Source organism: Lutzomyia longipalpis, chromosome 4 (assembly GCF_024334085.1).
Source record: "Lutzomyia longipalpis isolate SR_M1_2022 chromosome 4, ASM2433408v1".
Taxonomy (NCBI): domain Eukaryota; kingdom Metazoa; phylum Arthropoda; class Insecta; order Diptera; family Psychodidae; genus Lutzomyia; species Lutzomyia longipalpis.
This window is the reverse complement of record NC_074710.1, coordinates 13,240,572-13,258,682: the sequence shown is the minus strand read 5'-3', so window position 1 is coordinate 13,258,682 and position 18,111 is coordinate 13,240,572. Positions and strand designations below refer to the sequence as shown.

Here is an 18,111-nt window from a genome sequence, read left to right as displayed (position 1 = left end):
TTTCTTCATTTTCGGACTGGTGCAAGATTATTAGTCCTTCTACAACATATCAAAATTTAAAGGAAATCTATAACAGATCTTCGGAGATATAGCCCCTTAAAACTAGGAAATTTTTGTTTTTGATTTTAGCGCCTCTTGCGGATGTTTTTGTAACTTTGAATGTTCTAGACATATGTAGGGCTTCTTGAATCCTTTCATTTGATACCAAGATGGTCAAAATCGGTCAAGCCATTCTCGAGTTATATCGAAAAAACACTTTTTGCTTTAGGTCGCCATATTTGCTAAACGGCTTGACCGATTTTCAAGTATGAGTTATCGATGAAAATGTCTCATTGAGCACTACAACATACTAAAATTTCAGACTTCTAACTATAAGGGAAGTGATTGACGTTATTTCAAAATGGCGGATGGCGGCCATCTTGGATTTTGAAAATGCGAAAAAATGAAATTTTACACCCACATTTCTATATAAAACTTCAAACCGGAAGTCTCTATCTGTTACCGTTCTCGAGATATAAGATAAAGTTTGGACCACCGGAAGGCCGGCCGGAAGGCCGGCCGGATCAAAAATTTTCCACCACCATTTTCGTAATGTGGGAAGTCTAAAACGTGCTCATACCAAGTTTGAGCCCGATCTGAGGTGGTCGGTTTTTCCGGCGATTACAATACTTGGTATGCCACGATTGTGGTATACCAACTAATTATTGTCGGAGAGTTACAATTGTGTATGAATTTTTTAAATCGTTCACAACAAAAGCTTTTTGAATGTCTTGCAGCTACGCTACTGCAATGAAAGCATAAATCGAATAATATGTGAAAAAAAGTTTACTTCAGAAAATTAATTCACAAAATAAAAGGATTTTTTTATTAAAATAAATTTTAAATCTTTTTTTTTTTTAAACAAGAGTTATCAAAAAAATGAATCTCTCTTCACCATAAAGTTAACATACATTTCTCAGGTCTATTTTATCACATTCATATAAAGCGAATAAGTAAATAAAATGAAAATAAGATTATTTTGTTCTTCTCTTATCTTCTAGGCAAATTTTGCAGAAATCCCCCGAGACGATGACGTTATTTATCATCACCGTGGCATCGAAGGTTTTCACGGGGAGGATGTAATTGAATGGATTTTGAGTGAGCAACAACAAAAGTCCAATGAAGGAAAAATAATTTCCGGTGGAAAATGTCTGCCGCTGAAGTTGAGTGCATCCGAGCATCAATTGGTGAGGGTGTAGACGTCTCAAGTAATTCGGTGGCATCGCAAGAGGTGCCGGCGGAGGTAGATGTGACAAATATAACTAGTAGCAGCACTCACGGTAGCAGAGAGGAGGAAGACCACGCAGCGAATGAAGAAATCATCGAGACGATCGATACGAACGACCAAGTGATTAAGAAAAGCATCAACTGTGATAGTGTTTTATGTACGATAGACTCCACAAATTTCATTGAAAGTGAAGTGGGTGCGAAGAATGATGAGAATGGGGGTGAAACGAAATGTGGTGGTGGTGCTAGTGAAATAGAATCCAAAGAAGTGAAAGAAGTTGAAAGTGGTCCCAACAAGGAGACACCACCTTTGCGACCTATTCTGACCAATGGTGGAAGTTCAATTCCACGACCAGGCGTGCAAACACCCCGAAAGAAGTCTGTGTCATTTGACGATGTGGATGACAGTGTGAAGAAGTTTATCAATGGTGAACCCATTGTTGATAAGCAGAATCCCTTTAAGCAGCCCAATCGCGTGGATAAGTCCAGTATTGGTGTGAGATATCGTGCACCTAATGGTCATCAAGCAGGTAAACCCCTACAAATCGATGATGAGTACATTACGAAGGAGGAAGTGTTGAAGGAGTCAAAATACGTAAAGACATACATTAAGAATCCTGATAAATATTTTACATATGACCCGAGTATTGTTGAGAGGCTCAGAGAAAATACCGAAGAACATTCCACCACACGCATTCCAGCACCACGAAAACCCATCCCAATACCCCGAAAACTCTCAAAGACAACAAAAGAGCGTCTCAAGGAGTTAACAATCAAATATAGCCCGCCAAAGTTTTACACACAAGAAAGGACACCAATAAAGCCGGTAAATGGAGTGGTGGTGAAGAATCAAGTGGATCGTTCTAAATATCCCGACTTGGCGGATATTAAAGTGAAAACGGGCACAGATTGGGAGCCGGGCTTGTACAATCCCGATGAAGTGGCAATAAATGTGAAGAAATTCGACAATCGCTTCAAGAAGGCCCAATTTGGTTCTCAAGACGATCTCGATGATATTGCTGAGCAAACGGATGCCGATATTGATGGCAATAGTGATGGTGATGATGTAAATAGTGACAATAAGGGTGATGATGGGAAGAAATCATTTACAAATACAGTGAATAGTGAGGAATTCCGTGAGTTTCTCAAGAAGAAAGGACTGACATTGCAGCCAGAGAGTGTTGAGCAAAGTGATGCGCATACAAATGGTTTTGTAGTTGCATATGATGAAAGTGATAGAATGGAGGGTAAAAAGAAACGTTCAATGCTACAGCGACTCTTCAATGGGGGGTTCTTCTCGTCAAAAGGTAAAACCACCCCTAAGGATGTGAATTTTGCCCCAGGTAGTGTACCAAAGGTGGCAACAGATGATGCAAGAGATGGTGGCACAATGAAGCGTGTTGTGCTGGAACGAGCAAGTTTCCATCATACACCATCTCATGCCACACGTACATCCTTGCCAGCTAACAATGAATTTCACAAAGTATTCAGTGGACGTGATGGTGGCAAGGAGGTACCACTGTCCGAGGATTATGTTGACATGAATTTAGCACCGTCGTCGTCAAAGCAACAGGTGAGGGGTGGCAGTGATGCGAAGGAAATTCACGAAAATTACATCGATATGACACCTAAATCAACAATAAAGAAAAACATTCCTGCACCTCAGGTGCGAAGCACAGCATCTGTCCATCATATGGACAGCTCAACGGGCACAAATAGTGTTTTAGATGCAAACATTGTCTATCGCAACATTGACATGGGGGGTAAATCAAGGAGTCAGCAAACGCGTCTTCGGACACCAATTGTGAATGCAAGAGCTGCCATAAATGATGGTGGTATTGTGCGACCACAAGTACAACGTACAGTGCAATTGGTGGAGAAGCCACCGGTTCTGAGGAGGACACCAGTGAGACAATCTCTCGTCCAGCCACGTGCAAAACTCACTGATGAAGCAATGTATGGGAATTTAAATCGATCCAACTCCCTCCCACGCCATCAGACACAGGAGCCACCCCCACAGTTGCCACAGCGGAATACACGACAGGGTATTGTTGTGAGTGAATCAGTGCCTTTGGATGCGATTGATGGTAAGCATATGAGGTATGTGGGTGGGTATCAATCATCGCCTGAGAAGAAGACACCCGAGAGTGTCTCGAGGGGCCCAAAGAGTACGTCGACACCGACTGAAAGAGTTCAGCAAACAACACAAATCTCCCATGATTTATCTCCAATTGTTGCCTCAACATCCATTCAAGTTGATTCGGGTACATGGCTCAAAATTAAAGAGCTAAAAGATGCAGCTGATCGAAATTTACTCTATAGTACGCCACAATCCAATAAACCCATTGCTATTGCGGAAAATATTTACGAATCCACGGAGAAATTACGTCCAATACAGTATGGACGTATCACGGGACGAAGATCATCGGTTGACCATCAACCTGCTGTTGAGGGAACTCCTGCAATATTGGTGAGAAATTCCCCACAGAGAAGCACCATTGATACGGTGTACAGAAATAGGAACCTCAAGATAGTTGATGGACAGTGTATGGATGAGAATCGACGCATAATTGATCCACGAAATGTCAATTATGCTCCATCAATTCCCAACAACAATACGCAACATCAATCTCCAGTTGTACACCGTGAGAGATCACAGAGTGTTCTCGATGGTCTTACATCACCCACATATGGCACTGTACAGCAGCAAAAAGTTCCACAGGAGGGTGTTGTTATGAGGAAGCGTCAACCTGTCTACCTGAGTCGTGAGGAGATTCTCAATCGTGTGAAGGAATTCTGTCGGAAATCAATGAATAACACCCCAACAAGGGAGCAACAACACACACCCGGTACCGCGGGGAAAGCATCACCAGACATATCACCAGTGTCATATGCATCAGTGGATTCACGAAGGAGTGGTCGTGTAGCACCGCAAGTTCCGCAGCGCGTTGAGAGCCTGCAAAAGTTGCCAGAATCACCCATCTATGCACCTGTCTATCGTCAAGCGATGCCTCAGGTGCAGCGTACACCAAATCCAATTGCCACGCAACTTAGTTGTGAGGAGAAACATGAAATTATCGACACACGGCCACATTATCAAACACCACCGGGGCATCTTATTCAGGTGGGCAATCAAATTTATGCACCAATTCGGAGGCCGATTCCCGCATCAATGTACGGAGCTACCACAACTGCAACCGCGGGAGACATTACACCGTATGGGTATTTGCATTTGAGAAATACCCTCTCGGGGATTCCACCCAAGGCAGCAGCACGACCATCATCAGTGCAGGGAAATCCGTATCAGAGAAGACCTCTGGACGGGCGAAGTACACCCCTTGTGCTGCACAGTATCAATCCGCGTGTGGAACAAGTGGTATACAGTCGTCCCATCAAGCAGTACCCCCGACCAGTGGATGCTGGGAGGTATCACAATGTGCCATATGAAAGTGAGAGTGGTTCTGAAGCTGGGGAAATACAGCGTATTCTTCAGAGAAAAGTTGGTGAGTTTCCTTCTTCAATTTATTTCAATTTTTAATGCTGTTTTCAATGAAAGGGCAAATACATATGTGGAAAATAAGGAGAGAGAAAAATTCGTAATATTCGTAATATTTGATATAATGAAATATTTTTTACGCTATATGCTCTATTTAAATCAATCTTGCACCGAAATCGTTCCCTAAAAAGGAAATTTATTCAAAACTAATTGAATAAAGAAGAAAATATGTAACCGCTGTTTCGCTAAGAATTCCGACAAAGAATCTTTATTGGCTACTACTCATCTTCTACATCATCTAATGCTAAAGTCTGAGTGCAAGGTTATTTTAAACCAAGTAAAGAATGAATGAATGAATGAATAATGGTTTATTATATCCAAGAGATACATGATTATCTATAATAGTTTTCCATTCAAAGTACAAAAAATCGTTTTTGAGATAATTTAAATCTCACGAATGATGAAAATAAGCTTTTTCAAGTTCCCATTTCAAAATAAACAATAAATGATTTACGAATCTTCAAGTTGATTTTACGGAATCATCTATTTATATTTTCTAAATAAAAATAATTTATTTTATCATAAAAATAGTGTAATTTAGTATGTCTTTTTGGATTGATCCCAAAACTTCAAATTTTGTCACGAAAATTTCACATTCGGCTATATGCTGTGGATCAACGAATACTTTTTCTTTTATCTGTAATTATTTCCAAGACATGGATACAGGTATTTCGTGAAAATTTAAAAATAAACTAAGAATTTCATCGTAATCACGGGACCGATGAAATTGAGCAGGAAATTAATACTTATAGTGTATGATGATTTGCATCTTTTACCAAACATCAAAGCAGCAGAGATATTTCTCTACGCGTAATATATTATTCATTTTACATAACTAACACATACAATAAATATATACATTTCGTGAAGTAAAGACACTCTATGTAGCAGAGACACAGTGTTGGAATGCGGTATAATGTTTTCATTTTGCCGGCTTCAACATGCTCCAAAACGAACTCTATATTATTTTTATTTGAGGTCATTGACCCATAGGTTATGTATACACTCTGTATTAGGGTTGAATGTGGGAAGAAAGTGTTCACAACTGACCACTTGTCTCCTTTTGTGTTGCACAACCTGAGCTTGACCTCAATGCATACAATTGGCGAGAAATTGCCTATCCAACATGCTTTATGCTACGTACTTATATATATAGAATATGTGATGATAATTTGATTTGATTTTTATTCTACAAAAATATTTATAAGAATAATTTATTTCAGGTAAAAATACTTAATTACAGTCGTGCTCTCGTGGTAGGACCGTCGTCAAAATGACTTCTCCGCGGTAAAACGGCTTCAGAATGAAGTATTTTGCCTTCGCAGTGGGACAATTAGTACTATTGGAAAGGTAGGATACTAATTGTCCCACTGCGAAGGCAAAATTCCTCATTCTGAAGCCGTTTTACCGCGGAGAAGTCATTTTGACGACGGTCCTACCACGAGAGCACGACTGTATATCATTGCATTGAAGACTTTTTTCTTTTTGTCCATTGCACTTTTCTCGCAAAGTAGATAACTAAGGGTGAAAATGAAAATACGATAAAATACACACAGGGGATAGTAAGAGATTAACCTTAATTAAAGGGGGTTTAAGGGGTGAACTTATCCTCTGCTATCGTCACACTTTATTTGCTTGCGTGTGCATGACGTGCCGCAAAAAAAGGGAATAAAAGAATTGGAGAGAGAAGTAGTGGAAAAGAGACAGACGAGGGACGTGAAACAACGTAGACGAAGAGTCCACAGAAAGAATAGTCTAATACAAGAAGTACATTGGCAGGATGATTCCTGAATTACGTATATTGTACTAGGTCTGCACCCTCACAGGGTGTTGCGCAATCTCACAAAATCTACCGCTGATTTTGCTGCTTTTCAGAAGTATGAGGTATCATTTAATGCTCAAATGATGACATGATAAATGCATTTGTGATGGGAGAAATTGCAAATGTGACGAAAGGTGAGGATTGTGTTTATGTAGAAGGAAATTTTTTTGAAATAAAAACTTTGTGGAAAATTGATGGAGTGTATAAAACCACCCTATATTTGGGAGCAATAGAGTGCGCGCGCATACTCTATCGACCGGCCGTCTAAAAGGGCGGAACTCCTTTTTCTCTGGTTGCAAGTCAGCCAGGATTTCAGTCGGTGCGAAATTTTCATGAAAAATCAGTCATTCCCATTAAGAATTCCGAGTTTAAAAGATTTTAAAAAATCTTCCAAGTGCACAGACATTTGGTATTTGTTGGTAAATGGGGTGTGGTGGCGGTGCGTGAAGTGGCAAAGTGTTAAAAAAGAAAAAATGATTGAGCCCCCTTGAGGTGTCCGACATACCCGGAAAGTGAGAAATACATGGATTGAATGGCTCCAAAAATGATCAAATTGTGTATTTTTTTCATTAGTAACACCGCAAAAACGTGCTTAATGACGTACACCCCATGGAAGCTTCATTTCCCTGTTTAGCCAATCTTTTCAGTCGTGATGTGGAATATAAAAGACGCAAAGACTAATTACATGGGTGTGTACATGGTAAATGGTGCTTGTGTGGCTCAAAGTCTGCTGTAAAGAAATGTTAAATTTAATTTTGATTAATTCTCCTAAAGCCAAAAAAACAACAAAATCTTTAATACCAAAAAGTGCGTGATTTTATTGAAAAAAGAAAAAGATATACTGTAAAAAGGAATTGGTAGAACATTCCAAAATTTTGGGGATGGTGGTTTGAGAAAGATCCCTCTAGAGGGTATGGGTGGAGTATCCGCACCGCAGCAACACACTTGCAAACTAATAATTCATGTATGATTCCAAGACATTGGTATAGAATTATTCATTTAACCTTCCAAAATATGTTCCCAATTTACCCTCATTGTGAATCTAATCTCCTTCTTTGAGAATCACCATTTCTTTCTTCCTTATACGTTTTATATACATAGAATATGTAGCGGAAGAGAAACAATATTCCCTTAAATATACATATATTTACGAAAATTCAAGCAGAATATTGGTGGAGTTTCCCAATATAGACTAACACATTATCAGTTAATTTTCTCATATTTTATAACAATTTGATGGAAATATTTGTACTATAATAGGGATGTGTACGTAGGAAGACTTGATCTTAAAAATCAGACAATACAGTATTCACAGAGTGATACATTCAAGATCTAAAGTTTTCTTATATTTAAAAATTATCATTTTTTCTGGAGTTCTCTCCCTTTTAAAATTTCATTTAAATAATAAATGATATTTTCTCAAATTAATTTAAAGCTAAAGAATTTTATATAATAAAAGGAAGTAAGTAGAATTTTGGGATACAACAACGTGAGGCATTTTTACAGAAAAAAAAAAGTGTATCTAGAAGCAGTTTTTCGCAAGGTTTTTACTCATACAAACCAGGATATGTCCTGAATGCTCTAACTATTCCACTCTGTTTGATCCTTAAAAAAATTTTGAGATGTTTTAATAAATCCGGGATAGATTTAGTTTTTAGAATGAGAGTTTGAGGGAGTGGCCGAATCAAATTTTGTGAAAACGTTATTTGATCTCTGAGTAAGACATTGTACCAACGAAAAAGTGGAATTTATTTGGTACTAATTCTTTCTGTATTTAAATGCGAACCTAAGAAAATCTAAATGGTATCTTATGCTTTATTGCTCAAAGTTGAGAGTAATAAGCAAAAAAAATCATAGACAATATTAGTCATATATAGTGAAGATTTTTATCCGCTACTTACTCAACCCAATCTCTTTCATTTGAACACGTTCCTTGAAGCTTTTCATATAAATATTCTTTCTTTCTCCATCTTTTACTTCACAGTATAATCCCCATTTGATTGCATATATATTTCCACCACCCACGCTTCTTTTATTTTCTCGCCACATGCTCAGACGGCAGGGCACTGAAAACGTGAGGCAGTGCGGTGTTTTTGCTCAAGTCTGCGGTGTTTTCTGTCTGTACGGCGGGGGTGTCAAAAAGGGGACTACATAGTGCTTTTGCTCTTTGTCGCACATTGCCTCGCACCGTGCATATACATATTTCATGGAAAACTTTCTGTGGGAGGAAATGATGGGTAATGGAAGAAGTGTCGATATAAGAGATGAAGAATATATATAAGGGGATGAAGTAACGTACATGTTACTTATGTATGAAAAAAAAGTTGAGTAAATTTTTCTAACAATAATGTTATACAGGCTGGGATTCAATGGGATGAAAAAAAATTAATTACACCCATTTTCCATGTCACGCGTAAGTTCCCTATACACTTCTTTTTCATCACGTTCTACATAATTTCCATTTCATGAGTTATCGATTTAATAACTTTACATCTTTCGGGATGTTATGATACAGATATGAATATAAAATGTAGGTATTTTTTTTTAAGAAAAGCGAGATTCGATGCTTTCAAGATAAAAAATTTAAAATGAAAATATGTTAATGCTCCCAGTTAGGATCAAATTTATAGCAACAACAAGAGGTATATTACTGTACGAAAATATCATTGTAATAATAGTAAATTTATTTTAAATAAGAATGAAAATGAGGGTATAAGAGAATGAGAGATTTATTTTTCTGAATTTTAATAATAGATTTCACGTCATTGGAAATTCATAGATTTATATACAAACGTTGAAAAAAGAAAAGGATAAAACTCGAGTGATCTTACGAGAGCAACTCTGGAGTGAAAAGATGCTGAAAAAGGAAGAGGGTGTAACAGCATCGTACAAGAAGCAATTTAAATGTAATTTTATTCCTTTGTTCACTTGCTTTCTTGTAACTTTCCTTTTTCGCGTTTTCTTCAATCATTTACTGGAAATATTATTTTTCAAGGGAAAATAACCATTTCTAATTTCATTTTTTACACCCTGCTGGTGAATATATTTAAACTCTGATTTACTTACATCATCTGTTTTCATCTTAGGGGGTGGGAAATTGTTATTTTTTTTATAGGTAAATAGAACAGGGAGCATAAAGTAAATTATGAGTTAAATCTCATTCAGGGATTTTTAGACTTACCCGAAAGTATAGATTTCTTTGAATTTTTTAGAAGTGTGAAGGTCTTTTCATAATTAAATTATAGCTCTTTCTTTTGACCTGTTTGATCTCTCCACCGACATAAAAATAGAATCGAAATTATTGGAAAAGAATCATGAATTGGGATGAAAATTATAGAAAAGGTCTTTATAGATTTCACTATTGGTACCCTAATCATTACAGTCTTTGGAAAATTCTAAACAAATCAATTTTCCAAATTCTTCAAAGGAAATGCTTTAAAAAATTTACAGTTTTTTTTTAATTATAAAGAAAAATGATAAAATGATTGAAGACATTAATGTGGGAAAAAGAAACTAATATGGCGAATATAAAAGTAAAAGAAAGTGTATTTATCAAAGCGTGATTGAGACTGCTATAAGTCAAATATTATCAATATCCTTGTGATGTTAATCCGGTGGAAGAGTAAAGATAAGAATTCATCCTCGTCGTCATCGTCGAGTAGCTCCAAGAAGAAACGCAATAAAAGTCGAGATGGAAGTACAGGAGGAGGAGGAAGTAGCAGCGGTACCACCGGGGGAGGAGGTAAAATTTTTTAAAGACCCTACATATTTTTTCATGTCACGAAATATATTAAAATTTTCATACCTTCTCATTTTGCGCATTTATTTTTCTTTTTGATTAAAACATTTTTTTTTTTTTCAAAAAAAAATTTAGTTTTTTACCCAACAAAAACCCTTCATAAAGCTTTTGCATTGAGATTTTTAATTTATCAAAAAAGTAATTAAATGGAAACATCAAAGCCCTGTGAGGCATGCGTTTTATGCATTTTAAGGGAAAATAATGTACAAGCAGGGGCGTGGTTTTTCGGTAAATCTTTCCTGAATTTTCCAATTGTGAAAAATTGGAAATCTGGAAGATTCTTATGTTGACCGTTCAATGAGTTTACAATGTGAATAAAAGCGATTTCTTTTATGGAAATTTTTCTGTAAAAAATCTTAAAGATTTTTCATGGAAAATTCCGAAAATATTTTGATAACACTAAGATGTTGGACTGTTATGAATTAAAATGAAAATAGTGCATATTCTGTGACCTATTTCACTCATTGTGAAATAAGTGTCCTGCATATAAATACCATAGAAAATGTGTTTATTGCCGTGAAATGTAAACTGTATGCAAATTTGCATAGACAATCATATTTTGCAATACATTTCATACTGTCCATTCATACTAAAACAAGAGTTTAATTGGTATATCATAATTTCTATGTTACAAGAAATTTTATCATAAAATCCTTTATCTGTGCCGGTTTTATTTTTTATTAAACGAAAGATGATTAAAGAAAATCATAAATCTTAGAGAAGCTTTATTTTCTTCATTATCTACATCCACGTGCATGATATTAAATTTCGCGCGTTGTATTTCGTGCATCTTAATTAAATCCCATGAGATACTATAATCAAAAACAAAACCACCCAATAAGACAAACATTTATGTGGGGAGATAATAGAAGCAATAAATCAATTAATTGTCTCACAACAATTGTCTGTTGGGTACTAATTATATACAATAGGGTGGTAAATGCGTGCTATCTACATTACTGGAGGTGACAGATATTGCTAAATACATTCTCAAATTTAACCTATATATATATATATAGCAATTATTGTCATTTTAAAATCATCATCCGTGTTTCCTTCTTGTAATTAACTTGAAGATATTTAACGAATTTCTTCACTTCTAGCTTAATAGTTAAGCAATAAATTATAACTATACTTTTATATGACAAAATGTAGCAAAATTGATAAAAGAAACATTTAGGGAAATAATATTTGTACCCTGTTGCTCTTAACTCCTACACAATACTGAAATGAAAACTTTGTCCTATCTAATTACATTAGCAATTTACGTCTTTTCTTGCTCATACCGGAGTACATAAACCACCACACACCGGTGCGGTAGAGGGAATGTGATTTTGTGCTTTCAAAACTTTTCCTGGGGCTTCTTAGAAAACTTAGGTACTGTGTCTTCCACAGAATACTTCCATTTCTCCCGAGATTAGTGGATGAGCAACACCACACAACGGCGGAAACACGTAGGATTCACAAGACATATGAGATATATGCAAAATAATTTGCTTTACAATAAATCCTGTACTTACTTCATCTTCACTTGGCAATTTACAAAAATATACATACATATAATATTCTCTAACCTATATTCCAACTTTGTCGGAGAGTTGGTTTTGTATTCAACACAAAAAGCAATAATTCATTTACTTGCATGAATCGAATTCTATAGGACAACTTTATTAAAAATTCAAAAAAAAAACGGAAATCTGTGTTCTCTAAGATAGTTTCGATCAATGATTTCTAGAGGTTCTAGAAAAATTAATATTTGAATGAAATTTAAACACTCTTGATTATTATTAGAGTTTTTTAATGACCAAAAATCGCAAAAAAAATCTTTTTAATTTTCCTTGAAATGGCAGTGTTCTTGTTCTTAGAACATGCCTTTCTGCTCCACAATTAATTTAGGTACTCAACTATTTTTGCTTGAATAGAGCATCAAAGGGTTTCTTGTACACATAATTTCCATGTTTTGGGGTGAAATGTTGTGGTTCATGCGGTAAGAATTTTGACCACTTTGAGATGCCACTTCAGGTGGAAGGTAATTAATGTGATGCATCCAATAAATTATTCCAATTAATTTGCTTTTCCTACCTACTTAAAGTCCTTTGTTTTCCTTTCTAACCCTGTTTCACAAAATAATCAAAGGCACATTTTCCTCTTCAATGGGCGTCAGTGTTTCATTTTCTTGCTTTCAATTTCGGATGATTCTTAGTAGGAGAAAGAAACTAAAAGAATATTCAGAGTGTACACATACAAATACATATATAGGTACCTAGCTTCAATAAATAAAAGAAGAATCTTCAGGTTGAGCATCACGAAAGGTGAATAAAAATACCTTGAAAAGCTTTAGAAGTTAAAAAGAAAAGCTCACCATAGGGTTCTTTGTCGTTTCCCCATCAACTTTCACCAACCAATGATATCCATCTGCACACTCGAAATGAGACAATTGAAATGCCACAATGAGGAATGAGATTCCCGGTTTATGGCGTAAAAGAGGAAGAAGTGTTGGATGACGTTGGAGAGTACAAACAAAGTTTTCCATTGCTTCATTACTTACGGCTCAATAAACACTAAGGAAATTAAAATCGATCCTTCTTCTCTCTCAGGAAATTCTGATGAATGAGAGAATACGAACGAGAAGCGATTTTAGGTGGTAGAAAGATAAACAATCTCAATGGAAATGAGCTTTTTTTCTTTTCCATAGGAAGACTTACATAGTTTTCGCTATATATGTAGTACATATCTTCTTTTCTCAAACTTTTTACAATTGTTTTATTTGTCTTGAAAGTTTTTTTTTTTTTTTTTGAGAGAGAATTTGGCCACATTTTCACATTTGGCTGTTGGTGGTATAACGATTCTTTTTGGTATTATCAAGAACAAATCTTTAGCACTACTTTGTGGGAGTTCTATCAACTTAGAACTTCTTCATTGACTAATACTTTCCTCTATCTCAAAGAAGAATAAATCTTTTTTTAAACACCTTTAAAAGATTCAATTAAAATAATCAAAAAGGACTTTATTCATATTGTTGTCACACAGTGTAATGAAATTCCATAAGTTAACATTACTTAAATATATACCTACATAAATATGTACATAAAGTAATACTGTGTTTGTGTAAAATAATGTCCCAAAATAGATGAAAACGGTAGTTTTAGTTAACGAGAAAGTAAGTAAAAGGGAAACTTTAGAATGTTAATTTTCCTTTTGAGCGTACCGCATATTCAAAATAATGACACAATAAAGGGTATAAAATGGTGGATGTTATATATAGAGATGAGTGGTGAATGTAGGACGTGGGGTTTGTTAATATAATTCCGTCAAATATTTATGGCTTTGCGAAAATATTGTGTGCGTATCCTCAATACAATTGTGTTCCGCAGTAAGGTTAAGATTTTTTTTTCTATTGAAAGTGTACTTAAAGGACGTTACGTAAAATGGGAGAAGACTTAAATCTAAACTATTTTTTGGAACAATTTAGAAAACTTTGTTAATCTAGGTTTTATGGTTCTGAAAAAAAAACCCATGATTTTTCCCGATTTTTTAATCAAAATTGAATGTTCAATTTTGATAATTTGCATAATGTCCTTTTTCAAGAAACAAAAAATATATATTTTTAAATTATCTATTACATTAATAAATAACAAAAATTAAAAAGGAAAATTGAGAGAAAAATATTTCATCAACAACAATCAGTGATCTAGACCGGATCACTACTGTAAAGGAACATACCCAAACAGAAATTGTGCGACATCGAATTTTGTTAACATCCCAGGTGGATTGTTGTATATTTAATATACATACCTCCCCACTTGCTCCCTTTGCTTTTATACTCCGTCCTTTAAGTTACCACTTTGCCATCGCTTCGTCACCCACCCCGTGTTTTGCACTGTTAATGGGTCCATTGAGCAAGTTGAAGATGTTTCACTATAGATAATCGTTCCGATGCTATCACATACAATTAAAATTTTCCACCAAATACCAATCAGAGGAGCAATCTTTGTCTTCCCAGCATCTTCTTCCTGCTATTTGTGTTTGCCTCTCTTGTATGTAAAATAACGTCGCATCCCCATGGGTGAGATACCGCGTGCGAGAAAAGAGGTTTAATGCTCTAGGACGCATGAGTGGTTCATTTTATCATTTGCCTCTGTTCATGTGCATGGTTTATGTACACTACCCGTCAAAAGTTTCCGGGCAAGCAAAAATGGGGTATTTTTGAAGGCAAATTTTAAGTGGCTATATCTTCGGCTGTGATTAACCGATTTTCAAAAATTTACCAGTTTTGGAAAGGTACATTTCTCACCTTTCCAAACCTGGTAAATTTTTGAAAATCGGTCAACCCGTTATTTCTTGGCAGCCATTTTGGTAAACCTAGGCAAAAGTATTTTTCTCATAATTTTACAAATTTTCACTTTGACCTTTTGCATCTCGGCCGCTAGTGCACCGATTTTAATAAATAGATAGTCGTTAAAAAGGTAATTTAATTCCCTTTCCAAATCTGGTAAATTTTTGAAAATCGGTCAAGCGGTTCGGTCGTGGCAGCCATTTTAGTGAACCATAGTGAAAAACTACACTTTTGTCTATATCTCAGCTTGTGGTTGACCGATTTGAACAAACTCGGATTCAAATGGTAGCTAATCATGTCCCCTAACTTTTAAAAAAAATTTCATCTCGATCCGTCACGTGGTTCTTTTTTAATGTTTTTTTATGTGATACCCTTATGTTACAAATAGGGTACCATAACTTCATTCGTTGACCATTCAATTTTTATAAGTTACACTTGGCCCAAATTTCATCAGAATTAATAGTAGACATTATCATCTAACTTTTAAAAAAAATTTCACTCAAATCCATCAAGGGGTTCTCCTGTAATGTCATTTTTTGTGAAGCTATGCGCGATTTTTGGGTTAAAATTTGGCAATTCGGCTCAACCAATCTATGGGCCCTGGAGTGTAATTTGACTCAAATCTTTGCTAAATCGGTTTAAAAATGTTAGTAATGATGTTCTGGACCTTGTTTTGACTCATTTTTTTCTATTTAATTAAAAAAAAAATTGATGATTTTTCACCCAAAATCTTCATTTTGACCACCTCAAGAGCCACAATATGAGTATTAGCAGATTTGAAGTTATAAATTTAATAATTTTATTTAATTTCAAATCCCATTGGCATAACAATATAAAATAAGGTCAAGGATGTTTGTACAAAGATTTTGATTACGATTTGGGTCATCATTTGGTGGGGGGAGGGGGGCAGAATAGTAGAAAGTCAAAAATCGCGCATAGCTTCACAAAAAATGACATTACAGGAGAACCCCTTGATGGATTTGAGTGAAATTTTTTTTAAAAGTTAGATAATAATGTCTACTTTTAATTTTGATGAAATTTGGGCCAAGTGTAACTTATAAAAATTGAATGGTCAACGAATGAAGTTATGGTACCCTATTTGTAACATAAGGGTATCACATAAAAAAACATTAAAAAAGAACCACGTGACGGATCGAGATGAAATTTTTTTTAAAAGTTAGGGGACATGATTAGCTACCATTTGAATCCGAGTTTGTTCAAATCGGTCAACCACAAGCTGAGATATAGACAAAAGTGTAGTTTTTCACTATGGTTCACTAAAATGGCTGCCACGACCGAACCGCTTGACCGATTTTCAAAAATTTACCAGATTTGGAAAGGGAATTAAATTACCTTTCCAACGACTATCTATTTATTAAAATCGGTGCACTAGCGGCCGAGATGCAAAAGGTCAAAGTGAAAATTTGTAAAATTATGAGAAAAATACTTTTGCCTAGGTTTACCAAAATGGCTGCCAAGAAATAACGGGTTGACCGATTTTCAAAAATTTACCAGATTTGGAAAGGTGAGAAATGTACCTTTCCAAAACTGGTAAATTTTTGAAAATCGGTTAATCACAGCCGAAGATATAGCCACTTAAAATTTGCCTTCAAAAATACCCCATTTTTGCTTGCCCGGAAACTTTTGACGGGTAGTGTATATAACCATCCCGGTATATTCGCAAAAGAGGAGAAAGAACCGAATAGATTGTGTCTGGACTCTCTCTGTAATGTTGGAGGATTTTCTCCATCAGTATTTGTTTGGTGTGCTCCGAACGCTGATCGTATTTTCGCAATTTCCGCATATAAATTGCACTGAAATTTATTTGTAAAGAAAACAGCTGAATATTTACATACATAGTTCTACGCTATATTCTCAACATCTTTTGTACATAGTGAAAATCCCATTAGAATGTGTATAGGTTTGGAGTACCTATATACATATATATGTACATACTATATAGTGAAAATGTAAAAAGTTTCCCGACAAGATTGTGAGAGAAAAAAAAAGTTTGTGTTGTGCTTCAATTTTCTTTCTCAACTTTTAACAGTCATCTGCATATTTCTTTGACTGACAGGCAAACTATATACCTACTTGTAAGATTGAAGGGTGAAAATGTGAGGGACATTAAACTAAAAAAAAGTTCAACTTGGTTACTTCTTTTAAACTTTTTTAAATGCAATTAATATAATATTCTCTCACAGCAAGTTCTTACAACTACTGCACCATCTTCTTTGGCAAATAACGACACACTCATGGAGAAATATAATGAGGATTTAATGGGATTTCTGATTAAAGTTTTCGCTGAATTTTATTCATTTTTCATTTGAGAAAATTGTTTTAATAAGTTTTATTAATCCAATGAAAGAAAATAAAGATTTTTTTTGGACATAACAAAAATCATTTATGCGCTGATCTATCCACTAATCAGTGCAATATTTGTAAAATTAAAATGAGTAAATTACAGTTAAAGATACATACATTATACCTATAAAAAATTATGGATATTATGGAAAATCCTTTTGCAAACACAAAAATTTAAATCGCAATCTAAAGCTCATTATCCATTAAATATGAAAAGATTTACTTGTACGCAGTTATGATCCACTCTTAAGCTCTCTCCCGCCCTTATATATATGTATATGCATTTTTTGCGCCATATTTTCTACCTCGTATTTTCAAAGCCAAAAGCTGTGTTTTATATTTTTAGCTGTGTGGCTCTGTACATTGTTCAATTTGATGGAAAATTAATTTTTCCGGAAAAAAAAACGAATTGAGAAATGAGAGACTTTTTTTCATAAAATTTTTAAGTGAAAAATTTCATTTACTCCAATTAATACTCCCATGGGTATTTGTGTTTACCAACTGACTACCAACGGACACATGAAGCGTTAAAAATGCAATTTACTTGCAGTGTTTTCCTCTCATTCAAGTATCAAAAGTTGCAGCCGGAAAAGCAAATTTTACTTCAAACACTATTCGTAATTAAAAATTGTGCTTTCATTTCTCTTTGGGTTTAGTTTTATAAAAAAATCTTTTGTTCTTGTTATTAATTTTTATACATAGTATTTTTCACATTTTATTTTTCAATTTGTCGCTGTACATAAAATATATAGAAGAGTGTGGTAGGGTTAGTCATGTAGAATGAAGAGTTTGAGACAGAAAATTTCCCATTAAATTAAGAAATTTGAATTTAAATATCGTTTTTTTTTCTTGTTTTGAATTCCTTTTTTTTAAATAAAGTCAATCATAACGCGTCCAGTTATAAGAGTTGGTATACCACAACGTGGAAGGGTCAGTCTATGCGTTGTAATTAGTTTCTTTTGTGAGTG

The 18,111-nt window shown here is 35.0% G+C and overlaps 1 protein-coding gene across 25 annotated transcripts in view; it reads left to right on the top strand.

The window, feature by feature from the left end:
• Positions 1-18,111, top strand: part of LOC129796454 (coiled-coil domain-containing protein AGAP005037) — an 86,567-nt gene that overhangs the window by 6,052 nt on the left and 62,404 nt on the right. For 18 of the 25 annotated variants that reach the window (XM_055838398.1, XM_055838391.1, XM_055838389.1 and 15 more), the window contains exon 2: positions 1,041-4,769. In XM_055838398.1, coding sequence (XP_055694373.1) covers positions 1,187-4,769 — 3,583 coding nt within the window. In that variant the 5' untranslated portion in view covers positions 1,041-1,186. Of the gene's footprint in view, positions 1-1,040; positions 4,770-6,283; positions 10,387-18,111 lie in introns of those variants that run through there. The other 7 variants (XM_055838407.1, XM_055838408.1, XM_055838405.1 and 4 more) reach the window with 6 other exon arrangements.